We start from the raw sequence: 22,891 nt of genomic DNA on the forward strand, positions 1-22,891 counted from the left end.
GGCAGCAGCTTCTTTGTGCTGGTGGTGGCTGTTTAACAGTCTGATGGCCTTGATAGTAGCTGTTTTTCAGTCTCTCTGTCTCAGCTTCGAGGCCAGTGATCCATTTATTCAAGTGGCTAGTGGTCCATTTATTAAAGTGGCTAGTGATCCATTTATTCAAGTGGCCAGTGATCCATTTTTTCAAGTGGCTAGTGATCCATTTATTAAAGTGACTAGTGATCCATTTATTCAAGTGGCCAGTGATCCATTTATTAAAGTGACTAGTGATCCATTTATTAAAGTGGCTAGTGATCCATTTATTCAAGTGGCCAGTGATCCATTTATTCAAGTGGCCAGTGATCCATTTATTCAAGTGGCTAGTGGTCCATTTATTCAAGTGGCCAGTGATTGGGTCTCAATGTAGGCAGACGTCTCTCAGTGTTAGTGATGGCTGTTTAGCAGTCTGATGGCCTTGAGATAGAAGCTGTTTAACAGTCTCTCGGTCCCAGCTTTGATGCACCTGTACTGACCTCGCCTTCTGGATGATAGCGGGGTGAACAGGCAGTGGCTCGGGTGGTTGTTGTCCTTGATGATCTTTTTGGCCTTCCTGTGACATCAGGTGGTGTAGGTGTCCTGGACTGGAGGGCAGGTAGTTTGCCCCCGGTGATGCGTTGTGCAGACCGCACTACCCTCTGGAGACCCCTGCGGTTGTGAGCGGTGCATTTGCCGTACCAGGCTGTGATACAGCCCGACAGGATGCTCTCAATTGTGCATCTGTAAAAGTTTGTGAAGGTTTTAGCTGACAAGGCAAATTTCTTCAACCTCCTGAGGTGTGCCTTCTTCACCACGCTGTCTGTGTGGGTGGACCATTTCAGTTTGTTAGTGATATGTACACAGCGGAACTTAAAACTTACTAACCTCTCCACTGCTGTCCTGTCGATGGGGGGGTGCTCCCTCTGCTGTTTCCTGAAATCCAAGCTCCTTTGTTTTTGTAATCAAGCCTACTACTACTGCAAACTTGATGTTTAAGTTGGAGGCGTGCATGGCCACTAAGTCATGGGTGAACAGGGAGTACAGGAGGGGGCTGAGCACGCAAACTTGTGGGGCACCAGTGTTGAGAGTCAGCGAAGTGGAGGTGTTGTTTCCTACCTTCACCACCTGGGGGCGGCCCGTCAGGAAGTCCAGGACCCAGTTGCACAGGGTGTGGTTTTTGACCCAGGTCCCTGAGTGTGATGAGCTTGGAGGGTACTATGGTGTTGAAGGCTGAGCTATAGTCAATGAACAGCATTCTTACATAGGTATTCCTCTTATCCAGATGGGATAGGGCAGTGTGATGGTGATTGCATCATCAGTGGACCTATTGGGGCGGTAAGCAAATTGACGTGGGTCTAGGGTGTCAGGTAAGGTAGAGGTGATATGATTCTTCAATTCATTTTTTCACAATTCCTGACATTTAATCCTCGTAAAAATTCCCTGTCTTCGGTCAGTTAGGATCACCACTTTATTTTAAGAATGTGAAATGTCAGAATAATAGTAGAGAGAATGATTAATTCTACTTTTATTTCTTTCATCACATTCCCAGTGGGTCAGAAGTTTATACTCAATTAGTATTTGGTAGCATTGCCTTTAAATTGTTTAACTTGGGTCAAACATTTCAGGTAGCCTTCCACAAGCTTCCTACAATAAGTTGGGTGAATTTTGGCCCATTCCTCCTGCCAGAGCTGGTGTAACTGAGTCAGGTTTGTAGGCCTCCTTTCTTGCACACACTTGTTCAGTTCTGCCCACAAATTTTATATAGATTTGAGGGCTTTGTGATGGCCACACCAATACTTTGACTTTGTTGTCCTTAGGCCATTTTGCCACAACTTTAGAATGTATCCACGTAATTTTCATTGCTCATGAAGCCATCTATTTTGTGAAGTGTAACAGTCCCTCCTGCATCAAAGCACCCCCACAACATGATGCTGCCACCCCATGCTTCACAGTCGGGATGGTGTTCTTCGGCTCGCAAGCCTCCCCCTTCTCCTCCAAACATAACGATGGACATTATGGCCAGGCAGTTCTATTTTTGTTTTATCAGACCAGAGGATATTTCTCCAAAAAGTATGATCTTTGTCCCCATGTGCAGTTGCAAACCGTAGTCTGGCTTTTTTATGGCGGTTTTGGAGCAGTGGCTTCTTCCATGCTGAGCGGCCTTTCAGGTTATGTCGATATAAGACTTGTTTTACTGTGGATATAGATACTTTTGTACCTGTTTCCTCCAGCATCTTCACAAGGTCCTTTGCTGTTGTTCTGGGATTGATTTCTACTTTTCTCACCAAAGTACGTCCATGTCTAGGAGACAGAACGAGTCTCCTTCCTGAGCTGTACGACGGCTGCGTGGTCCCATGGTGTTTATACTTGCGTACTATTGTTTGTACAGATGGACGTGGTACCTTTAGGTGTTTGGAAATTGCTCCCAAGGATGAACCAGACTTGTGGAGGTCTACAATTTTTTTTCTGAGGCCTTGGCTGATTTCTTTTGATTTCCCCATGATGTCAAGCAAAGAGGCACTGAGTTTGAAGGTAGGCCTTGAAATACATCCACAGGTACTCTTCCAATTGACTCAAATGATGTCAATTAGCCTATCAGAAGCTTCTAAAGCCATGACATAATTTTCTGGAATTTTCCACGCTGTTTAAAGGCACAGTCAACTTAGTGTATGTACACTTCTGACCCACTGGAATTGTGATACAGTGAAAGTGAAATAATCTGTCTGTAAACAATTGTTGAAAAGATTACTTGTGTCATGCACCGACTTGTCAAAACTATCGTTTGTTCACAAGAAATGTGTGGAGTGGTTGACAAACACGTTTTAATGACTCCAACCTGAGTGTATGTAAACTTCCGACCATGGGCACTACCTCATCCTACCACTCTCCCTATGGGCACTACCTCATCCTACCACTCTCCCCATGGGCACTACCTCATCCTACCACTCTCCCAATGGGCACTACCTCATCCTACCAATCTCCCCATGTGCACTACCTCATCATCATCCTACCACTTTCCTCATGGGCACTACCTCATTATCATCCTACCACATTCCTCATGGACACTACCTCATCATTCTCTCTTCCCCAGGCTGCAGGCTCGTATCGCTCACCGGATCCGGGAGCTGGAGAGTCTACCTGGAGCTCTGCCTCCGGACCTGAGGAGTAAAGCCACGGTGGAACTCAAGGCTTTGAGACTTCTCAACTTCCAACGACAGGTATGACGTCATCTCAGCATAAACTGTACGCTTCATGAACACTTCTAACGACATGTAGGCTACACTAACATCTAGACCCAGACAAACAACACTATCATCACCCAATTGAAAGACACCAGCCCATCATTGACATGTATTGGATAGTTATTGTAGCTGGTTACCGTTTTCCTAATTTCATACATATTCCACCTCTCCTCCTATAGCTGCGTCAGGATGTGGTCCAGTGTATGCGTAGAGACACCACCCTGGAGACAGCCCTGAACTCCAAGGCTTACAAGAGGAGCAAGCGCCAGACGCTGAGGGAGGCTCGCATGACAGAGAAACTGGAGAAACAGCAGAAGATGGAACAGGAGAGGAAACGCAGACAGAAACACCAGGTGAGTGAACTCTCTGGACCATTACCTGTTCCATCTTCTGCTGAACAAACTCTGTTCAAACAGCTAACACACACAGACACACAAGATATGCCACCAGAGGTCTCTTCACAGTCCCCAAGTCCAGAACAGACTATGGGAAGCACACAGTACTACAAGTCTCTTTCACATCAGATAACCCAAGATAGCAGTCAAATCTGATTAATACCACACACACACACACGCACTCCTCAATGCCATAGGATGAATCTCGGAACATATTCCAGTCGGTGCAAAACAGAAGTACAGCGGCAGTGGTTTGGGCCCATCGCTTCTGGAGGATTTCCTTTTCTTGGCAGATGGTGGTGGACTCACTCCATCGTTCCAGTCATCTTCTCCCCCATTTGCAGTAGCACGACCACCCCAGCCTCCCCATGCCACCATACTTTTCTTGTCTCCTTCAAATCATCCTCTTGCCTCTGTATCTCGAATCCAGGAGAGAAAACTTGCACAAAAAGGTATTTTATTGTCGGTAGGCTGTAATTGTCCTCGTGCACACTGGACATCTTCCTTTTGAGGCTTTGTGTTAGGTCGGTGTTGTTGATGAAGTCGGGCTTTAGCAGATCTCCCATCAGTAACTGGAGCCCAGAAGTGACGAGACTGTGATGTAACTCTCACCAGAGAGAACATCAGTGGAGTCAGCCATAGGTTTCACTGACGAGACGGTAATGTAACTCTCACCAGAGAGAACATCAGTGGAGTCAGCCATAGGCTTCACTGTCGAGACGGTGATGTAACTCTCACCAGAGAGAACATCAGTGGAGTCAGCCATAGGCTTCACTGACGAGACGGTGATGTAACTCTCACCAGAGAGAACATCAGTGGAGTCAGCCATAGGCTTCACTGAGGAGACGGTGATGTAACTCTCATCAGAGAGAACATCAGTGGAGTCAGCCATAGGCTTCACTGAGGAGACGGTGATGTAACTCTCACCAGAGACAGGGTTCGCACAAAGTGCTTGAGGTGCTTAAAGTCCTTGAATTTGGCACTCAAAAGTCGTGGAATACCTTGAAAATCTGGAAATGAGCTCATTCCACCCACACTGCCACGCAGCCAGGCAAGTACAGAACTGACTGATTAGGCGCTGTGGAACGTCACATTGATAGCAAAAATTCTGGGCAAATGTATATTCCATCCTGCTTTTTGTGCATATGGAAAATGTCTAGGATCTTTTATTTCAGCTCATGAAACATGGGACCAACACTTTTTAAATGTTGCATTTTATAATTTTGTTCAGTATAGTTTACCCACCTTTTTACCACTACATCTCTGGACCCAACCAACCCACACCAACCCCTAAAAAATGCATCAGACTTTGACATTTTGAGCATGGGTGAATCGGCCCTGAAGAGTCACATGAAGGGAGAAAGACCCAACTATGGATCCTGATGGCACCAGTTCTACATTATGAAGAGAGAAAGACCCAATGCTGGATCCTGATGGCACCAGTTCTACATTATGAAGGGAGAAAGACCCAACGCTGGATCCTGATGGCACCAGTTCTACATTATGAAGAGAGAAAGACCCAATGCTGGATCCTGATGGCACCAGTTCTACATTATGAAAGGAGAAAGACCCAACTCTGGATCCTGATGGCACCAGTTCTACATTATGAATGGAGAAAGACCCAACGCTGGATCCTGATGGCACCAGTTTTACATTATGAAGGGAGAAAGACCCAACGCTGGATCCTGATGGCACCAGTTCTACATTATGAAGGGAGAAAGACCCAACGCTGGATCCTGATGGCACCAGTTCTACATTATGAAGGGAGAAAGACCCAACGCTGGATCCTGATGGCACCAGTTCTACATTATGAAGGGAGAAAGACCCAACGCTTGATCCTGATAGCACCAGTTCTACATTATGAAGGGAGAAAGACCCAACTCTGGATCCTGATGGCACCAGTTCTACATTATGAAGGGAGAAAGACCCAACGCTGGATCCTGATGGCACCAGTTCTACATTATGAAGGGAGAAAGACCCAACGCTGGATCCTGATGGCACCAGTTCTACATTATGAAGGGAGAAAGACCCAACGCTGGATCCTGATGGCACCAGTTCTACATTATGAAGGGAGAAAGACCCAACTCTGGATCCTGATGGCACCAGTTCTACATTATGAAGGGCCCAACTCTGGTGTCACTCTGGTGTCACGAATCCCGCTTCCTGAGTCTGTGTTTGCCTGTGTTTCTGTCCTAGAGTGTGTTTCCGGTGTCCTGGAACGCACCCTGTCTGGTTGCCGGGCGAATTAGCTTGTTGGGAGATCGATGTTCACCCGCACCTGTATCCCATCAGTAATCTGCACACCTGTCCTGATCATCACCTCTCCCCTTCAAAATCTCTGACCTGACATCCATTCCCTGCCGGATCGTTAGCCATGAACATTACTCACCCGGATCATTTACCCCATTCCCGCCTGGTCGTCAGAGGATTCCGCTTCCCCATTGGATCCACCTATTTACTCCCATCAACTCATCACCGCTACCCGCTACACCACCTGGATATATCTACCCATTCATTTGTAAATAAATACTCACCTTTTTCCTACTCTCCTTGTCCTGGTCTGCTTCTGGGTTCGACTTTGAAGAATCGTGACATCTGGATCCTGATGGCACCAGTTTTACATTATGAAGGGAGAAAGACCCAACGCTGGATCCTGATGGCACCAGTTCTACATTATGAAGGGAGAAAGACCCAACGCTGGATCCTGATGGCACCAGTTCTACATTATGAAAGGAGAAAGACCCAACTCTGGATCCTGATGGCACCAGTTCTACATTATGAAGGGAGAAAGACCCAACGCTGGATCCTGATGGCACCAGTTCTACATTATGAAGGGAGAAAGACCCAACGCTGGATCCTGATGGCACCAGTTCTACATTATGAAGGGAGAAAGACCCAACTCTGGATCCTGATGGCACCAGTTCTACATTATGAAGGGAGAAAGACCCAACTCTGGATCCTGATGGCTCCAGTTCTACATTATGAAGGGAGAAAGACCCAACTCTGGATCCTGATGGCTCCAGTTCTACATTATGAAGGGAGAAAGACCCAACGCTGGATGCTGATGGCACCAGTTCTACATTATGAAGGGAGAAAGACCCAACGCTGGATCCTGATGGCACCAGTTCTACATTATGAAAGGAGAAAGACCCAACGCTGGATCCTGATGGCACCAGTTCTACATTATGAAGGGAGAAAGACCCAACGCTGGATCCTGATGGCACCAGTTTTACATTATGAAGGGAGAAAGACCCAACGCTGGATCCTGATGGCACCAGTTCTACATTATGAAAGGAGAAAGACCCAACTCTGGATCCTGATGGCACCAGTTCTACATTATGAAGGGAGAAAGACCCAACGCTGGATCCTGATGGCACCAGTTCTACATTATGAAGGGAGAAAGACCCAACGCTGGATCCTGATGGCACCAGTTCTACATTATGAAGGGAGAAAGACCCAACTCTGGATCCTGATGGCACCAGTTCTACATTATGAAGGGAGAAAGACCCAACTCTGGATCCTGATGGCTCCAGTTCTACATTATGAAGGGAGAAAGACCCAACTCTGGATCCTGATGGCTCCAGTTCTACATTATGAAGGGAGAAAGACCCAACGCTGGATCCTGATGGCACCAGTTCTACATTATGAAGGGAGAAAGACCCAATGCTGGATCCTGATGGCACCAGTTCTACATTATGAAGAGAGAAAGACCCAACGCTGGATCCTGATGGCACCAGTTCTACATTATGAAGGGAGAAAGACCCAACTCTGGATCCTGATGGCACCAGTTCTACATTATGAAGGGAGAAAGACCCAACTCTGGATCCTGATGGCACCAGTTCTACATTATGAAGGGAGAAAGACCCAACTCTGGATCCTGATGGCACCAGTTCTACATTATGAAGGGAGAAAGACCCAACGCTGGATCCTGATGGCACCAGTTCTACATTATGAAAGGAGAAAGACCCAACGCTGGATCCTGATGGCACCAGTTCTACATTATGAAGGGAGAAAGACCAAATGCTGGATCCTGATGGCACCAGTTCTACATTATGAAGGGAGAAATACCCAACTCTGGATCGTGATGGCACCAGTTCTACATTATGAAAGGAGAAAGACCCAACGCTGGATCCTGATGGCACCAGTTCTACATTATGAAGGGAGAAAGACCCAACGCTGGATCCTGATGGCACCAGTTCTACATTATGAAAGGAGAAAGACCCAACGCTGGATCCTGATGGCACCAGTTCTACATTATGAAGGGAGAAAGACCCAACGCTGGATCCTGATGGCACCAGTTTTACATTATGAAGGGAGAAAGACCCAACGCTGGATCCTGATGGCACCAGTTCTACATTATGAAGAGAGAAAGACCCATTGCTGGATGCTGATGGCACCAGTTCTACATTATGAAGGGAGAAAGACCCAACGCTGGATCCTGATGGCACCAGTTCTACATTATGAAAGGAGAAAGACCCAACGCTGGATCCTGATGGCACCAGTTCTACATTATGAAGGGAGAAAGACCCAACGCTGGATCCTGATGGCACCAGTTTTACATTATGAAGGGAGAAAGACCCAACGCTGGATCCTGATGGCACCAGTTCTACATTATGAAGAGAGAAAGACCCAATGCTGGATGCTGATGGCACCAGTTCTACATTATGAAGGGAGAAAGACCCAACGCTGGATCCTGATGGCACCAGTTCTACATTATGAAGGGAGAAAGACCCAACTCTGGATCCTGATGGCACCAGTTCTACATTATGAAGGGAGAAAGACCCAACACTGGATCCTGATGGCACCAGTTCTACATTATGAAGGGAGAAAGACCCAACTCTGGATCCTGATGGCACCAGTTCTACATTATGAAGGGAGAAAGACCCAACTCTGGATCCTGATGGCACCAGTTCTACATTATGAAGGGAGAAAGACCCAACGCTGGACCCTGATGGCACCAGTTCTACATTATGAAGGGAGAAAGACCCAACTCTGGATCCTGATGGCACCAGTTCTACATTATGAAGGGAGAAAGACTGTGACTTTTTCTCTACATTGTGACTTTTTCTCTGCAACAACCTTTTTTGCCAATCCCCTCATTCAAGGCTCGCCCGCTTCGTCTGTGCCTTCACTAGGTTCCTCTTATTTAGCCAGCTCTGGAAAACAAAATGCCCACCAGAGTTCTGCATAGGCCTACAGCCCGGTCTGTGCGTGTGCTCTAGCTATTTACACTGTTGGTGACGGCGAGATGGAGATTGTGGCCAAAGCAATTTAGTTGCCTCACTGCAGCCACAATATTGGCCCCGTTTTCTGTGGTGATACAGGACAGTTTATTTTCATCAAGGTCCCAGTCAAGCAATCCCAAACGCAGGTCTTCGATCAGGTTGTCGGCTGTGCGGGATTCCGGCATGTAGGATGTTTCAGTGTCCAGGCTTTCATGAGATAGTGCCCTGTCAGGCTCACGTAAGGAGTCATATTTACACTTGACCACATCTCCGTGGTCAGTGTAACAAAATCCACTTCCTTTAGCTCTGTCTGAACCTTCACCTTGTTGAACAAGGTAGGGACCGCTGTTTCAGATAAATACTTTCTGCCTGGTAACTCGTATAGTTTGTCAAATTTATGGAGGATTTCTTTGAAGGCAGGTTTCTCCACCGTTCTGAAGGGCACCATTCCTACAGCTATGTAACACGTTAAACTGTCTGTCAGTGCTTGCCATTTATCCGTGTCCTGTTTTGTATTTTGTGCCTCGGGCAAAGGCTGCCACACTGAGCTGCCGCTGGCCAGATGTGGTTGGCGAGGCAGCCAAGTCGGGCGTATAGTGCATTCGGAAAGTATTCAGACCCCTTCCCTTTTCCCTTTTCTTTAACGTTACAGCCTTATTCTAAAATTGATTAAATCGTTTTTCCCCACATCAATCTCCACACAATACCCTATAATAACAAAGTGAAAACACGTTTTTAGATATGTTTGCAAATGTATATCAAATTTAAAACATACCTTATTTACACAAGTATTCAGACCCTTTACTCAGTACTTTGTTGAAGCACCTTTGGCAGCGATTACAGCCTAATGTCTTGTTGGGTATGACGCTACCAGCTCGGCACACCTGTATTTGGGGAGTTTCTCCCATTCTTCTCTGCAGATCCTGTCAAGCTTTGTCAGGTTGGCTGGGGAGCGTTGCTGCACAGCTATTTTCAGGTCTCTCCAGAGATCGTGTTCAAGTCCGGGCTCTGGCTGGGCCACTCAAGGACATTCAGAGACTTGTCCTGAAGCCACTCCTGCGTTGTCTTGGCTGTGTGCTTATGGTCGTTGTCTTGTTGGAAGGTGAACCTTCACCCCAGTCTGAGGTCCTGAGAGCTCTGGAGCAGGTTTCCATCAAGGATCTCTGTACTTTGCTCCGTTCATCTTTCCCTTGATCCTGACTAATGTCCCAGTCCCCAACGCTGAAAAACATCCCCACAGCATGATGCTGCTGCCATAGGGATGGTGCCAGGATTCATCCAGATGCAGCATTCAGGCCAAAGAGTTCAATCTTGGTTTCATCAGACCAGATACCAGTTTATCATGGTCTGAGAGTCCTTTAGGTGCCTTTTGGCAAACTCCAAGCTGGTTGTCATGTGCCTTTTGGCAAACTCCAAGCTGGTTGTCATGTGCCTTTTGGCAAACTCCAAGCTGGTTGTCATGTGCCTTTTGTCAAACTCCAAGCTGGTTGTCATGTGCCTTTTGGCAAACTCCAAGCTGGTTGTCATGTGCCTTTTGGCAAACTCCAAGCTGGTTGTCATGTGCCTTTTGGCAAACTCCAAGCTGGTTGTCATGTGTCTTTTGGCAAACTCCAAGCGGATTGTCATGTGCCTTTTGGCAAACTCCAAGCAGGTTGTCATGTGCCTTTTGGCAAACTCCAAGCTGGTTGTCATGTGCCTTTTGGCAAACTCCAAGCTGGTTGTCATGTGCCTTTTGGCAAACTCCAAGCGGGCTGTCATGTGCCTTTTGGCAAACTCCAAGCTGGTTGTCATGTGCCTTTTGGCAAACTCCAAGCGGGCTGTCATGTGCCTTTTGGCAAACTCCAAGCTGGTTGTCATGTGCCTTTTGCACCCCACCTGTCTGAACCTGTTTTCACTTTGTCATTATGGGGTATTATGTGTATATTTTGTTTTATCCATTTTACAATGGGGCTGTAACGTAACGAAATGTGGAAGTAGGGAAGGGGTCTGAATACTTTCTGAGTGCACTGTAGGCCGTAGGATGGTTAATCCACAGGTGGTTACGAAGATTTGTGGTGCTGGAATTCATAGTTATGTTTTTGCGCTTATTCTGCAAACAGACTGGTGCAAGTCATCTGGTTCTCCATCTTCATTAGGTTTGAAACCCAAATGTGCTCAAATTGTCGATGCTATGTATTTTGTTGCTCCGAGAGCCATCTTTTTCACCTGACTCCTCCGATCTATTGAACAATGAAGAAGACCAGAGGTGAAGGGCAGAGGCTACCCATGTACCCCCACCCTATCAGCTATAATATATATAGGTACCCCCCAGTCCCCACTTTTCATCCCACCCCTATTCAATGAACTGAATTGATCTTCACCCCACCCAGCGCATATAGCGGATTTGGGCACAGATAGTTGGAAAAGTGGCACAGATAGTTGGAAAAGGGGGACAGATAGTTGGAAAAGGGACACAGATAGTTGGAAAAGTGACACAGATAGTTGGAAAAGTGACACAGATAGTTGGAAAAGGGGGACAGATAGTTGGAAAAGTGACACAGATAGTTGGAAAAGGGGGACAGATAGTTGGAAAAGGGACACAGATAGTTGGAAAAGGGGGACAGATAGTTGGAAAAGTGACACAGATAGTTGGAAAAGTGACACAGATAGTTGGAAAAGGGACACAGATAGTTGGAAAAGGGACACAGATAGTTGGAAAAGGGGGACAGATAGTTGGAAAAGGGGGACAGATAGTTGGAAAAGGGGGACAGATAGTTGGAAAAGGGGGACAGATAGTTGGAAAAGGGACACAGATAGTTGGAAAAGGGGGACAGATAGTTGGAAAAGGGGGACAGATAGTTGGAAAAGGGGGACAGATAGTTGGAAAAGGGGGACAGATAGTTGGAAAAGTGGGACATGTGTCCATTTTAATAGACAGACTAAGTTAGCAAAATAATATCAATAGTAACACACCTCCTATGGGTAACATATATCTATCTACATTAAATAAAGTTGCTGAAACATTTTATTTATGGTTTTGACGGTTATTTTATTTTCATCTAACATCCCCAATGTCACAGTTAACAAATTACTGTCACAGCCCTAATAATGTTCCCCCTCTGTTTCACAGCCCTAATAATGTTCCCCCTCTGTTTCACAGCCCTAATAATGTTCCCCCTCTGTTTCACAGCCCTAATAATGTGTTCCCCCTCTGTTTCACAGCCCTAATAATGTTCCCCCTCTGTTTCACAGCCCTAATAATGTGTTCCCCCTCTGTTTCACAGCCCTAATAATGTTCCCCCTCTGTTTCACAGCCCTAATAATGTTCCCCCTCTGTTTCGCAGCCCTAATAATGTGTTCCCCCTCTGTTTCACAGCCCTAATAATGTTCCCCCTCTGTTTCACAGCCCTAATAATGTTCCCCCTCTGTTTCACAGCCCTAATAATGTTCCCCCTCTGTTTCACAGCCCTAATAATGTCCCCCCTCGGTTTCACAGCCCTAATAAAGTGTTCCCCCCTGTTTCACAGCCCTAATAATGTGTTCCCCCCTGTTTCACAGCCCTAATAATGTCCCCCCTCTGTTTCACAGCCCTAATAATGTTTCCCCCTGTTTCACAGCCCTAATAATGTGTTCCCCCCTGTTTCACAGCCCTAATAATGTGTTCCCCCCTGTTTCACAGCCCTAATAATGTGTTCCCCCTGTTTCACAGCCCTAATAATGTTCCCCCCTCTGTTTCACAGCCATAATAATGTTTCCCCCTCTGTTTCACAGCCCTAATAATGTTTCCCCTCTGTTTCACCGCCCTAATAATGTTTCCCCCTCTGTTTCACAGCCCTAATAATGTGTTCCCCCTCTGTTTCACAGCCCTAATAATGTGCTCCCCCCTGTTTCACAGCCCTAATAATGTTTCCCCTCTGTTTCACAGCCCTAATAATGTTTCCCCCTCTGTTTCACAGCCCTAATAATGTCCCCCCCTGTTTCACAGCCCTAATAATGTTTCACAGCCCTAATAATGTGTTCCCCTCTGTTTCACAGCCCTAATAATGTTCCCCCTCTGTTTCACAGCCCTAATAATGTGTTCCCCCCTGTTTCACAGCCCTAATAATGTGTTCCCCCTGTTTCACAGCCCTAATAATGTTCCCCCCTCTGTTTCACAGCCATAATAATGTTTCCCCCTCTGTTTCACAGCCCTAATAATGTTTCCCCTCTGTTTCACCGCCCTAATAATGTTTCACAGCCCTAATAATGTTCCCCCTCTGTTTCACAGCCCTAATAATGTTTCCCCCTCTGTTTCACAGCCCTAATAATGTGCTCCCCCCTGTTTCACAGCCCTAATAATGTTTCCCCTCTGTTTCACAGCCCTAATAATGTTTCCCCCTCTGTTTCACAGCCCTAATAATGTGTTCCCCCTCTGTTTCACAGCCCTAATAATGTGCTCCCCCCTGTTTCACAGCCCTAATAATGTTTCCCCTCTGTTTCACAGCCCTAATAATGTTTCCCCCTCTGTTTCACAGCCCTAATGATGTTCCCCCTCTGTTTCACAGCCCTAATAATGTTTCACAGCCCTAATAATGTGTTCCCCTCTGTTTCACAGCCCTAATAATGTTCCCCCTCTGTTTCACAGCCCTAATAATGTTTCCCCTCTGTTTCACAGCCCTAATAATGTGTTCCCCTCTGTTTCACAGCCCTAATAATGTTTCCCCTCTGTTTCACAGCCCTAATAATGTGTTCCCCTCTGTTTCACAGCCCTAATAATGTTTCCCCTCTGTTTCACAGCCCTAATAATGTGTTCCCCCTCTGTTTCACAGCCCTAATAATGTTTCCCCCTCTGTTTCACAGCCCTAATAATGTGTTCCCCTCTGTTTCACAGCCCTAATAATGTTTCCCCCTCTGTTTCACAGCCCTAATAATGTTTCCCCTCTGTTTCACAGCCCTAATAATGTGTTCCCCCTCTGTTTCACAGCCCTAATAATGTTCCCCCTCTGTTTCACAGCCCTAAAAATGTTTCCCCCTCTGTTTCACAGCCCTAATAATGTTTCCCCTCTGTTTCACAGCCCTAATAATGTGTTTCCCTCTGTTTCACAGCCCTAATAATGTGTTCCCCTCTGTATCACAGCCCGAATAATGTGTTCCCCTCTGTTTCACAGCCCTAATAATGTTCCCCTCTGTTTCACAGACCTAATAATGTGTTCCCCCTCTGTTTCACAGCCCTAATAATGTTTCCCCCTCTGTTCCACAGCCTTAATAATGTGTTCCCCTCTGTTTCACAGCCCTAATAATGTTTCCCCCTGTTTCACAGCCCTAATAATGTGTTCCCCTCTGTTTCACAGCCCTAATAATGTTTCCCCTCTGTTTCACAGCCCTAATAATGTTCCCCCTCTGTTTCACAGCCCTAATAATGTGTTCCCCTCTGTTTCACAGCCCTAATAATGTTTCCCCTCTGTTTCACAGCCCTAATAATGTTTCCCCCTCTGTTTCACAGCCCTAATAATATGTTTGGTAACATGTTCTTCCTTTGTCTCACTCTCAGGAGTATCTGAACAGCATCCTGCAGCATGCCAAGGACTTTAAGGACTACCACCGCTCTATCACTGCCAAGATGCAGAAGCAGAACAAGGCCATCACCACCTGGCACACTAACACAGAGAGAGAACAGAAGAAAGAGACAGAGAGGATCGAGAAGGAGAGGATGAGGAGACTCATGGTGAGTTAGAGGAGAGGATGAAGAGGGGAAGAGACTCATGGTGAGTTAGAGGAGAAGATGATGAGGAGGAGACTCATGGTGAGTTAGAGGAGAGGATGATGAGGAGAGGATGAAGAGGGGGGAGACTCATGGTGAGTTAGAGGAGAGGATGAAGAGGGGAGGAGACTCATGGTGAGTTAGAGGAGAGGATGAAGAGGGGAGGAGATTCATGGTGCGTTAGAGGAGAGGATGAGGAGGAGAGGATGAAGAGGGGAGGAGACTCATGGTGAGTTAGAGGAGAGGATGAAGAGGGGAGGAGATTCATGGTGAGTTAAAGGAGAGGATGATGAGGAGGAGAGGATGAAGAGGGGAGGAGACTCATGGTGAGTTAGAGGGGAGGATGATGAGGAGGAGAGACTCATGGTGAGTTAGAGGAGAGGATGAAGAGGGGAAGAGACTCATGGTGAGTTAGAGGAGAGGATGAAGAGGGGAGGAGACTCATGGTGAGTTAGAGGATTGGATGAAGAGGGGAGGAGACTCATGGTGAGTTAGAGGAGAGGATGATGAGGAGAGGATGAAGAGGGGAGGAGACGCATGGTGAGTTAGAGGAGAGGATGAAGAGGGGAAGAGACTCATGGTGTGTTAGAGGAGAGGATGATGAGGAGGAGAGGATGAAGAGGGGAAGAGACTCATGGTGAGTTAGAGGAGAAGATGAAGAGGGGAAGAGACTCATGGTGAGTTAGAGAAGAGGATGATGAGGAGGAGGAGAGGATGAAGAGGATGAGGAGGGGAGGATGAGGGAAGGATGCGGAGGGCTACAGGAAGCTTTTAAAGTTAATCCCTTTTGTTTCCCCTGTTGACCTCTAACCTTTAAACCCCCTGTCTGTGCAGGCGGAGGATGAGGAGGGCTACAGGAAGCTGATTGACCAGAAGAAGGACAAGCGCCTGGCGTATCTGCTGCAGCAGACTGACGAGTACGTAGCTAACCTCACTGACCTAGTCTACGAACACAAGGCTGCACAAGCAGCCAACATGAAGAAGAAGAAGAAGAAGCAGAAGAAGAAGGTGAGAGTTCTACACAGGTCACAGTTCAAATCTGGAGACCCAATGATATCTGTCTGAGGAAGCACTGATACCATGTTAGCAACATCATTATAGATCTGTGATATTTAGTGCTGTGTCACTAGCAGCTTCCTGTTAATGTACCTGTGCTCACCTGTCCTGTCCTATCTAACCCATAGAATATTGATGAGAGCGGGGAAGGGATGAGTGGCATCGGGCCTGACGGGGAGGTAAGATTATAACACAACTCTATAGACTGAATGTTGATGGTCCTGAAACATCTCTTTGTACCAGTTTGATTGACTTCTGTAGTGGCTAAATAAGTGTGTTTCCCCTCCAGTCCATGGATGATGTCTATAGTAGTAGTGTGTTGTCCCTCCAGCCCATGGATGATGTCTGTAGTAATAGTGTGTTGTCCCTACAGCCCATGGATGATGTCTGTAGTAATAGTGTGTTGTCCCTCCAGCCCATGGATGATGTCTATAGTAGTAGTGTGTTGTCACTCCAGCCCATGGATGATGTCTGTAGTAATAGTGTGTTGTCCCTCCAGCCCATGGATGATGTCTGTAGTAATAGTGTTTTGTCCCTCCAGCCCATTGATGATGTCTGTAGTAATAGTGTGTTGTCCCTCCAGCCCATGGATGATGTCTGTAGTAATAGTGTGTTGTCCCTCCAGTCCATGGATGATGTCTGTAGTAATAGTGTGTTGTCCCTCCAGTCCATGGATGATGTCTGTAGTAATAGTGTGTTGTCCCTCCAGTCCATGGATGATGTCTGTAGTAATAGTGTGTTGTCCCTCCAGCCCATGGATGATGTCTATAGTAGTAGTGTGTTGTCCCTCCAGCCCATGGATGATGTCTGTAGTAATAGTGTGTTGTCCCTCCAGTCCATGGATGATGTCTGTAGTAATAGTGTGTTGTCCCTCCAGCCCATTGATGATGTCTGTAGTAATAGTGTGTTGTCCCTCCAGCCCATGGATGATGTCTGTAGTAATAGTGTGTTGTCCCTCCAGTCCATGGATGATGTCTGTAGTAATAGTGTGTTGTCCCTCCAGTCCATGGATGATGTCTGTAGTAATAGTGTGTTGTCCCTCCAGCCCATGGATGATGTCTGTAGTAATAGTGTGTTGTCCCTCCAGTCCATGGATGATGTCTGTAGTAATAGTGTGTTGTCCCTCCAGTCCATGGATGATGTCTGTAGTAATAGTGTGTTGTCCCTACAGCCCATTGATGATGTCTGTAGTAATAGTGTGTTGTCCCTCCAGTCCATGGATGATGTCTGTAGTAATAGTGTGTTGTCCCTACAGCCCATGGATGATGTCTGTAGTAATAGTGTGTTGTCCCTCCAGCCCATGGATGATGTCTGTAGTAATAGTGTGTTGTCCCTCCAGCCCATGGATGATGTCTGTGGTAATAGTGTGTTGTCCCTCCAGTCCATGGATGATGTCTGTAGTAATAGTGTGTTGTCCCTCCAGCCCATGGATGATGTCTAGTAGTAGTGTGTTGTCCCTCCAGCCCATGGATGATGTCTGTAGTAATAGTGTGTTGTCCCTACAGCCCATGGATGATGTCTGTAGTAATAGTGTGTTGTCCCTACAGCCCATGGATGATGTCTGTAGTAATAGTGTGTTGTCCCTCCAGTCCATGGATGATGTCTGTAGTAATAGTGTGTTGTCCCTCCAGCCCATGGATGATGTCTGTAGTAATAGTGTGTTGTCCCTCCAGTCCATGGATGATGTCTGTAGTAATAGTGTGTTGTCCCTCCAGTCCATGGATGATGTCTGTAGTAATAGTGTGTTGTCCCTCCAGCCCATGGATGATGTCTGTAGTAATAGTGTGTTGTCCCTCCAGCCCATGGATGATGTCTGTAGTAATAGTGTGTTGTCCCTCCAGTCCATGGATGATGTCTGTAGTAATAGTGTGTTGTCCCTCCAGCCCATGGATGATGTCTGTAGTAATAGTGTGTTGTCCCTCCAGTCCATGGATGATGTCTGTAGTAATAGTGTGTTGTCCCTCCAGTCCATGGATGATGTCTGTAGTAATAGTGTGTTGTCCCTCCAGCCCATGGATGATGTCTGTAGTAATAGTGTGTTGTCCCTCCAGTCCATGGATGATGTCTGTAGTAATAGTGTGTTGTCCCTACAGCCCATGGATGATGTCTGTAGTAATAGTGTGTTGTCCCTCCAGCCCATGGATGATGTCTGTAGTAATAGTGTGTTGTCCCTCCAGCCCATGGATGATGTCTGTAGTAATAGTGTGTTGTCCCTCCAGTCCATGGATGATGTCTGTAGTAATAGTGTGTTGTCCCTCCAGCCCATGGATGATGTCTGTAGTAATAGTGTGTTGTCCCTCCAGTCCATGGATGATGTCTGTAGTAATAGTGTGTTGTCCCTACAGCCCATGGATGATGTCTGTAGTAATAGTGTGTTGTCCCTCCAGCCCATGGATGATGTCTGTAGTAATAGTGTGTTGTCCCTCCAGCCCATGGATGATGTCTGTAGTAATAGTGTGTTGTCCCTACAGCCCATGGATGATGTCTGTAGTAATAGTGTGTTGTCCCTCCAGCCCATGGATGATGTCTGTAGTAATAGTGTGTTGTCCCTCCAGCCCATTGATGAGAGCAGTCAGATGAGTGAGCTGCCAGTCAAAGTGATCCAGACAGAAACAGGGAAGGTTCTGCAGGGGCTCGACGCCCCCAAGTCCTCACAGTTGGAGGCCTGGCTAGAGATGAACCCTGGGTAAGACACATGAGAAAGTCCTGCATTATTGATCTTTTCTAGTTTGTTGTATCATTTTGTTTGACTGGTAACCCGTCATTTTCCTTCTTTTGAACTCAGATATGAAGTTGCCCCAAGGTCAGACAGTGAGGAGAGCGGCTCAGAGTTTGAGGACGAGGTGAGTCTCATCTCTGTAAAGCTGACAGCCCATAGAGTTTAGAGGTCGACCGATTAATCGAAATGGCCGATTAATTAGGGCCGATTTCAAGTTTTCATAACAATCGGAAATCGGTATTTTTGGGCGCCGATTTCCGATTATAAAAAAAATAAAATAAAATATTTGTACATTTTTTTTTAAATACCTTTTATTTACCTATGCAAGTCAGTTAAGAACACATTCTTATTTTCAATGACAGCCTAGGAACTGTGGGTTAACTGCCTAACGACAGATTTTCACCTTGTCAGCTCAGGGGTTCCAATCTTGCAACCGCACAGTTAACTAGTCCAACGCTCTAACCATTACACTCCACAAGTAGCCTGCCTGTTACGGAAATGCAGTAGAAGCCAAGGTAAATTGCTATCAAGCATTAAACTTATCTTATAAAAAACAATCAATCATAATCACTAGTTATAACTACTAATCCAGGTTAGCAGGCAATATTAACCAGGTGAAATTGTGTCACTTCTCTTGCGTTCATTGCACGCAGAGTCAGGGTATATGCAACAGTTTGGGCTGCCTGGCTCATTGCAAACTAATTTGCCAGGATTTTACGTAATTATGACATAACATTGAAGGTTGTGCAATGTAACAAGAATATTTAGACTTAGGGATGCCACCCGTTAGATAAAATACCGAACGGTTCCGTATTTCACTGAAATAATAAACGTTTTGTTTTCAAAATGATAGTTTCCGGATTCGATCATATTAATGACCAAAGGCTCGTATTTCTGTGTGTTATTATGTTATAATTAAGTCTGATTTGATAGAGCAGTCTGACTGAGCAGCAGCAGGCCCGTAATCATTCATTCAAACAGCACTTTCATGCGTTTTGCCAGCAGCTCTTCGCAAGCACAGCGCTGTTTATGACTTCAAGCCTATCAGCCTTATGGTGTAACCAATGTGAAATGGCTAGCTAGTTAGCTGGGTGTGCACTAATACTGTTTCAAACGTCACTCGCTTTTAGATTTGGAGTAGTTATTCCCCTTGCGCTGCAAGGGCCGCGGCTTTTGTGGAGCGATGGGTAACGATGCTTCGAGTGTGGCTGTTGTCGATGTGTTCCTGGTTCGAGCCCAGGTAGGGGCGAGGAGAGGGATGGAAGCTATACTGTTACACTGGCAATAATAAAGTGCCTATAAGAACATCCAATAGTCAAAGGTATATGAAATACAAATGGTATAGAGAGAAATAGTCCTATAATTCCTATAATAACTACAACCTAAAACTTCTTACCTGGGAATATTGAAGTCTCATGTTAAAAGGAACCACCAACTTTCATATGTTCTCATGTTCTGAGCAAGGAACTTAAACGGTAGCTTTTTTACATGGCACATATTTTACATGGCACACATTTTTACATGGCACACTTTGTTTTTGCATAATTTAAACCAAATTGAAACCAAAACCAAATTGAACATGTTTAATTATTTATTTGAGGCTAAATTGATTTTATTGATGTTTTATATTAAGTTAAAATAAGTGTTAATTCAGTATTGTTGTAATTGTCATTATTACAAATAAAAACAATCGGCCGATTAATCGGTATCGGCTTTTTTGGTCCTCCAATAATTGGTATCAGCGTTGAAAAATTATAATCGGTCGACCTCTAATAGAGTTATATTGAGTCAAACCCTACTACACCAGACCTCTACACAATGACAGCCCACTACCACCACCATGCTGGACCACAAACCATCACACTACCACCACCATGCTGGACCCCAAACCATCACACTACCACCACCATGCTGGACCACAAACCATCACACTACCACCACCATGCTGGACCCCAAACCATCACACTACCACCACCATGCTGGACACCAAACCATCACACTACCACGACCATGCTGGACCCCAAACCATCACACTACCACCACCATGCTGGACCCCAAACCATCACACTACCACCACCATGCTGGTCCCCAAACCATCACACTACCACCACCATGCTGGACCCCAAACCATCACACTACCACCACCATGCTGGACCCCAAACCATCACACTACCACCACCATGCTGGACCCCAAACCATCACACTACCACCACCATGCTGACCCCAAACCATCACACTACCACCACCATGCTGGACCCCAAACCATCATACTACCACCACCATGCTGGTCCCCAAACCATCACACTACCACCACCATGCTGGTCCCCAAACCATCACTCTACCACCACCATGCTGGACCCCAAACCATCACACTACCACCACCATGCTGGACCCCAAACCATCACACTACCACCACCATGCTGGACCCCAAACCATCACACTACCACCACCATGCTGGACCCCAAACCATCACACTACCACCACCATGCTGGACCCCAAACCATCACACTACCACCACCATGCTGGACCCCAAACCATCACACTACCACCACCATGCAGGACCCCAAACCATCACTCTACCAACATCACACTTGACCTTTGATATGAGGTTCTTACTGTGGAGTGTTTGGTTTTAGGCCAGGCATATTGGGACCCATCTGTCCATAGAACATTCTACCAAGAGCAAATTTGAGTCAACGTTTTGGATGAGATGGGTCCCATTATTCCTGGTAAAAACTAAACACAGCATTCCACAGTAACTTTGTTTATGAAATAAATTAAATAAGTATGTAATTGTTGTGTTAGTTGTTCACTCAGGTTCCCTTTATCTAATATTAGGTTTTGGTTGAAGAGCTGATAACATTCAGTATCAAAAATATGCAAAAGTAGTGAAAATTTGAAAGGGGCAAATACTTTTTCACTGCACTGTAGTAAAACCCTTTCTGTGTGTTTCAGGATGAAGAGGAGGTCCCAGGAGTGTCCAGCCGGCCAGACTCTCAGTCTGAGGAGAAGAAGATCATCGATCCCAACAGTGACGAGTTCCCAGAGAAAGTAACCAAGCACATCATCGAGTAGGTCTCCCTTTCATACCCTAACCCTAACCTCTGACCCCTAATCCCTAGCCCATGCACATCATCAAGTAGGTCTCCCTTTCATACCCTAACCTCTGACCCCTAACCCATGCACATCATCGAGTAGGTCTCCTTTTTACACCCTAACCTCTGAACTCTAACCCCTAAACCAAGCACATCATTGAGTAGGTCTCCCTTTCACACCCTAACCTCTGACCCCTAACCCATGTACATCATTGAGTAGGTCTCCTTTTCACACCCTAATTTCTAACCTCTAACCCATGCACATCATCGAGTAGGTCTCCTTTTTACACCCTAACCTCTGAACTCTAACCCTTAAACCATGCACATCATCGTGTGGGTCTCCCTTTCATACCCTAACCCTAATCTCTGACCCTTAACCCAAGCACATCATCGAGTAGGTCTCCCTTTCATACCCTAACCTCTGACCTCTAACCCCTAACCCATGCACATCATTGAGTAGGTCTCCTTTTCACACCCTAATTTCTAACCTCTAACCCATGCACATCATCGAGTAGGTCTCCTTTTTACACCCTAACCTCTGAACTCTAACCCTTAAACCATGCACATCATTGAGTAGGTTTCCCTTTCATACCCTAACCTCTGACCTCTAATCCCTAACCCAAGCACATCATTGAGTAGGTCTCCCTTTCACACCCTACCCTCTGACCCCTAATCCATGCACATCATCGAGTAGGTCTCCCTTTCACACCCTAACCTCTGACCCCTAACCCATGCACATCATCGAGTAGGTCTCCCTTTCACACCCTAACCTCTGACCCCTAACCCAAACACATCATTGAGTAGGTCTCCTTTTCACACCCTAATTTCTAACCTCTAACCCATGCACATCATCGAGTAGGTCTCCTTTTTACACCCTAACCTCTGAACCCTAACCCTTAACCCAAGCACATCATCGAGTAGGTATCCCATTCACATGCTTAGCCCTAACCCCTTACCCAAACACATCATTGAGTAGGTCTCCTTTTCCATCCCTAACCTCTGAACTTTTAACCCCTAACCCAAGCACATGATCGAGTAGGTCTCCCATTCACACGTTAACCCCTAACCCAAGCACATCATCAAATAGGTCTCTCTTTCATACCCTAACCTCTGACCCCTAAACCATGCACATCATCGAGTAGGTCTCCTTTTTACAACCCAACCACTGAACTCTAACCCCTAAACCAAGCACATCATCGAGTAGGTCTCCTTTTTACACCCCAACCTCTGAACTCTAACCCCTAAACCAAGCACATCATCGAGTAGGTCTCCTTTTTACACCCCAACCTCTGAACTCTAACCCCTAAACCAAGCACATCATCGAGTAGGTCTCCTTTTTACACCCCAACCTCTGAACTCTAACCCCTAAACCAAGCACATCGAGTAGGTCTCCCTTTCATACCCTAACCCTAACCTCTGACCCCAAAT

General features: G+C 46.1%; 1 protein-coding gene across 1 annotated transcript in view; it reads left to right on the top strand.

Moving 5' to 3' along the window:
* The window catches only part of LOC139389571 (probable global transcription activator SNF2L2), a 57,335-nt gene that overhangs the window by 29,551 nt on the left and 4,893 nt on the right, over positions 1-22,891 (top strand). The window contains exons 7-14 of the mRNA XM_071136390.1: positions 3,104-3,230; positions 3,434-3,607; positions 14,384-14,557; positions 15,428-15,601; positions 15,778-15,828; positions 18,205-18,335; positions 18,435-18,492; positions 21,324-21,439. Of these exons, the coding sequence (XP_070992491.1) occupies positions 3,104-3,230; positions 3,434-3,607; positions 14,384-14,557; positions 15,428-15,601; positions 15,778-15,828; positions 18,205-18,335; positions 18,435-18,492; positions 21,324-21,439 (1,005 nt within the window). The remainder of the gene's footprint in view (positions 1-3,103; positions 3,231-3,433; positions 3,608-14,383; positions 14,558-15,427; positions 15,602-15,777; positions 15,829-18,204; positions 18,336-18,434; positions 18,493-21,323; positions 21,440-22,891) is intronic.

The sequence above is a fragment of the Oncorhynchus clarkii genome, chromosome 30, assembly GCF_045791955.1.
Source record: "Oncorhynchus clarkii lewisi isolate Uvic-CL-2024 chromosome 30, UVic_Ocla_1.0, whole genome shotgun sequence".
In the NCBI taxonomy this organism is placed as follows: Eukaryota; Metazoa; Chordata; class Actinopteri; order Salmoniformes; family Salmonidae; genus Oncorhynchus; species Oncorhynchus clarkii.